Source organism: Cebus imitator, unplaced genomic scaffold (genome assembly GCF_001604975.1).
Source record: "Cebus imitator isolate Cc_AM_T3 unplaced genomic scaffold, Cebus_imitator-1.0 Scaffold389, whole genome shotgun sequence".
Classification (NCBI taxonomy): domain Eukaryota; kingdom Metazoa; phylum Chordata; class Mammalia; order Primates; family Cebidae; genus Cebus; species Cebus imitator.
Genome location: NW_016107704.1, coordinates 870,776 through 875,675, shown reverse-complemented (window position 1 = coordinate 875,675; position 4,900 = coordinate 870,776). Strand labels below are relative to the sequence as shown.

General features: G+C 40.9%; 1 protein-coding gene across 2 annotated transcripts in view; it reads right to left on the bottom strand.

The window, feature by feature from the left end:
- Positions 1-4,900, bottom strand: part of SFT2D1 (SFT2 domain containing 1) — a 21,548-nt gene that overhangs the window by 895 nt on the left and 15,753 nt on the right. For both annotated transcript variants that reach the window (XR_005196824.1, XM_017508316.2), the window contains 2 exons: positions 3,592-3,650; positions 1,895-1,924 (listed from right to left, as the gene is read on the bottom strand). Coding sequence is in view for 1 of the 2 variants with exons in the window: in XM_017508316.2 (XP_017363805.1) it covers positions 1,895-1,924; positions 3,592-3,650 (89 nt within the window). In the remaining variant the exon portion in view is untranslated. The remainder of the gene's footprint in view (positions 1-1,894; positions 1,925-3,591; positions 3,651-4,900) is intronic.

Sequence of the window (4,900 nt, the reverse complement as noted above, 5' to 3'; positions counted from 1 at the left end):
AAGTGTAGAGGCACATGCCTGTAATCCTAGCTACTTGGGAGGCTGAGGCAGGAGAATCCCTTGAACCCGGGGGGAGGAGATTGCAGTGAGCCAAGATCACACCATTGCACTCCAGCCTGAGTGACATGGGTGACAAAATGAGACTCCGTCTCAAAAAAAAAAAAAAAAAAAAAAAGAACTAATGAACTGAGTTTTAAAAGTGTAATGTTCACTTTGGGAGGTCAAGGCGATGGATCATGAGGTCAGGAGTTCAAGACCAGCCTGGCCAACATGGTGAAACCCCGTCTCTACTAAAAATACAAAAAATTAGCTGGGCGTGGTGGCGGGCGCCTGCAATCCCACCCAGCTACTTGGGAGGTTGAGGTAGGAGAATCACTTGAATCTGGGAGGTGGAGGTTGCGGTGAGCCAAGATTGCACCATTGCACTCCAGCCTGGGCAACAGGGCAAGACTCCCTCAAAAACAAAAAACAAAACAAAACAAAGTGTAATGTTTATAACTGAACCCTCAGAATTTTAAAAAGATTAAATCGTGACCTTTCACATTTTCTTCCAAAACTGTTATTCTTGATACTTTCATTCATTAAAAAACTTTTACGTAGGCCATTAAAAATATCCACTAATAACATTTGAGACTTATAGGCAAATTCTGTACATTGCTTATTGCTCTCGAGCGCAGGATCCTCAGTGTCTGGAGAGGCTGGTCATTTTCTCCAAGTCCTGCCATCTCGCAGAACCTCCTGTATGGGACATCATGTCCAGAGCATCTTTCCTTGGCACTGAGAAATACTGGAGGTCTCCTTGCTAAAGCTCCGGTGCATGGTCAATTACCCTTGCACACCCTTGTTAATTAAGCAGCTTTGTCACCTGTAGCTGACTTTGTTTTGCTTTTTCTCTTTTTAAGTATCTAGCAGAAAGAATCATACATTTAAAATGGAATAAAAATAAAATTTCTACCAACTTCCTTCATCATTCATATTAAGCAGAAAATTTTACTGTTTTTAAATATAGAACATACCTTTGAATTTCACAAAAAGGCAAAGCTGTGCCTCACCAGAATCTTTTTTTAAATCTACCAGATTTAAGATTGGAACTAGTTTTGTTTTCTCCTCCATGATTAAATAAATACATTTCTCTGGAAAAATATTTTAAAATGCCAGTTACCTCTTGACATACAACTAAAATGTTTCTGCTGGCTAAAAATAAGCATTATGTGTAAACCTCATTTTCCCAGTAACTTCCCTTTTTTTTTCCCCCTGAGACAGAGTCTTGCTCTATCACCCAGGCTGGAGTGCAGTAGCGTGATCTTGGCTCACTGCAACCTCTGCCTCCCCAGCTCAAGTGATTCTCCCACCTCAGCCTCTCAAGTGGCTGGGATTCCAGGTGCCTGCCACCACACTCAGCTAATTTTGTATTTTTAGTAGAGACGGGGTTTTCCCATGTGGTCAGGCTGGTCTCGAACTCCTGACCTCAAATGATCTGCTCGCCTCGGCCTCCCAAAGTGCTGAAAGTACAGGCGTGAGCCACTGCGCCCAGCTGTAACTTCCTTTTTTTAAGTAGAATTTATTTTCCTGGGGTCTCTACATCCTATTTTCTGAACTCCTAAAGCCACGGAAGACTCCAGAATCTCATCCACATTCCCGACTGCATGCCAGGCAGCAGGGTGGGAGGACACTCCCCACAGAGCTGCTTCAGGTCGCCAAAATATTTCCACACAGATGCTATCATGGCAAGCTGCTCTTCATCTCATTGAAAACATGTTTATTTCCTTTTAGGAAGTTAACATCAGCCCCCCAAAAAGCTGTTCAAATAACATTTTTATGTAAAAATTACTTAAATCATTTATTTGTGTGAAGATAAAGGGCCGGAAACCAGACAGAATTCAAACAAGCTCACCTTGCATATGGGATGTACGACAGGCTGTACCTGCAAGAAATATTCAAGCATGTTGAACCTTCATCTGAGAATGAGTTTTTCTTTATGCCATATGGCCATGTCTAACCTTATAATAAACACAGCAGCAAGAGACTGTACAGTGGTTCTCAAAGTGTGACCCCGACCAGCAGCGAGAGCATCACCGGGGAACTTGTTAAAAATGCAAATTATTAGGCCCTACCCTAGACCTCCTAAATCACAAGCTTGCTTTAGCAAGCAACCTGCACTTTAACAAACTCTCTAGGTGATTCTGGTGCATGCTAAGTTTGGGCTTCTTATAAGAAAGGAAAAACTGTACCACACTGATAATTATAGTCTCCTTTAGGGATAAATCAATTATTAGGTACAGATTAGGCAATAAAAGGCAAAATACTAGAGAAAATAACCAGGAGATTAAATTTAAGTTTATTCACGTATCAATGAAAACCAGTAAAGAACATCATACGGTCACTGTGAGATATACAGAGAACTACATTTAACATTCATTGATGCTTCATCTGTCAGTGGAAAGAGGGCCAAACAAAAGGTGATCCCAAACTGGGCAACATCCAGTAGGAGGAATGTAAAATGGCAAAATCAGGAAGCAAAAGAGAGCAGGCAAGCATGAGCTGCTCTGAAGGAAAAGGAAAAGCACCTTCACTCTCTAACACGAGAGGGCCTGGGAGCCGCAGGGCACACTGAATCAGTCGCTCAGATATTTATGGCCTTTATGCAGATGAACTCTTGCAGTGCAAGACACAAAAAGGCTACAAGGAGGAGAGTCTGAGCAGGAACCAGGGCAAGACTGAATATTTAGGAAAGCTGAGTGGGAAAGCAGAAAGGCAGTGCAGGTAAAGCATCTCTGATCTGAAATGCTTGGGATGGGAAATATGTTGGATACTGGATTTTTCTGGATTTTTGGACTATCTGCATTATGTTTACTGGTTGAGCATCAACCACATCTGAGCATCACGTCAGCGTTCAACAAGTTTTGGATTTTGGGCTGGGCATGGTGCCTCACACTTGTAACCCCAGCTACGTGGAAGGCTGAGGCACCAGCATCACTTGAACCCAGGAGGCAGGGGTTGCAGTGAGCCAAGATCGTGCAGAGTGAGACTGTCTCAAAAAAAAAAAAAAAAAAAAGAGTTTTAGATCTTTGGATTTGGGATGCTCAACCAGTAACTTAACAAGCATTTAATCCCTGCCAATTCAGAAGACATCTCCAGATATCAGGGCCACAGAGTCAACATTGCAGAGTCAGCTGCAAATTCTACCTTGCAATTATCCAGCAATAGAGTGGAGAATGCAGGTAAACTCATCTTCCCTTGGTCTCACCCTGTGATTTGGTCTCACTTTTATGGATTTACATGTCATCACCTACTTTTCTTACCATTTCTTTCTCACATTAGAAAAAGGCAGAACATATCACTATGTAACTATATGAGCACAGCACCCTGCTCACAGTGGTGAAATCACCTCCACACTTCTCCCTAACAGTACCACTGAGCCACGCTGTCAAGTCCAGCAGGACTCATCCCAGACCTCCCCTCCTCTGACGCTGCAGGGCCTATCTAGCTCCGAATCACCAGATGAAATGCTAGGGCTTTACAGATTCCAAACAAAATGCCTGTCCCATCTCAGGCAATTTTAACATTTTACTAGGGTAAGGAAAGACTTACCAGGTCATTGATAAGAACTGCAATATGCAGAATAATACGGCCAGTCCCTTCTTATGCCACTAATAACAGCAAAAACAGAGGAATTATGAGTTTCAAAGTTTTAAAAACATATTTGTCAAACAATCAATTCTTCTCTTTCAAAAATGTAGGTGATGGCTACATTTATCTTCTTTACTAAATTTTAGTGTGATAAGTTTAGGATCCAGTTGATTTGAAACTTTAAAATCCATAAAATACATTTCCTATCTAAAACTATATTCATTAATTTAAATACTGCAAAATATATGACTTTAAATGTTACTGAAACAATTGTGCATAGGCTGAAAACATTGAACTTTTAAAGGTGGTTAGGTCTTTAAAGTCAATGTTAACTTATCTAGAATCAACATTTAAAATCCCACTGACATCTATACCCCATGTGACATTTACTTATTTTACTCATTCCCATTTACTCCTTGAGTGAAATTTTGAAAGAAAATTGTATTTTATTGTGATCTTCTGGAATAATATAAACTGTTTCCATGGTTGTTTTAAAAGATCTATTTTGAGAATTCTTTATCCATCAGTGCTTTTTTACTTATCTTCAATCTATTGTTTATAAGGAAACAGGCAATTCCAAAACCAAAGATCAATGCTCTATAGAGATGTGCAAGCTGTTTAAGAATATTCTCTTCTCATCAAGAAATGGCACATAAATCAATTTCATATAACTAGTGTTCTGTCCTGACATCACCAAAATAAAAAAAGAAAACTGGAATATTTTTCATAGAATATGTCTAAAATGTATCGTATACTATCCTTTCTTCTTTAAAATGAGACGTTTTCTTGTTGATAGCTCAAGAACTGCTTCAAACCCTTTTGGGAAATAGGCTGAGTAAAGAAATAGGATGAAGAATCAGGAAGATCAAAAAGTAGGTCGTTAAAGGCAAATGAAGAGCTGTTAACCTTCTCCCCAGGGTAGAATGATTTCGGTTCCTCTGTCTCTCTGTTGTTACCATCTGTGTTTTCTGGACCTTTCTGTTGGTTTGACACCTCCATACTCAGCAGCGCACTTGCCTCACCACTGCAGCGTCACAGTGCAGTCCCTGCAGCAGCGCAGTGGAGGGAGCACATCCCTGAGCAAGGGCTCCTCACCACACAGCACTGTCAGAGGAGACAAATGAGCCCACAAGTAGGCGAGCTCATGCACACATGGGTGCTTATTAACGACCTCCATGCTGTAGACAGCAGAATCTATGGCATGTTTAACCACTATCTGGGTCGGGGAACACATGCAGATGTGTGTTTACTGACCACCTCTATGCTGTAG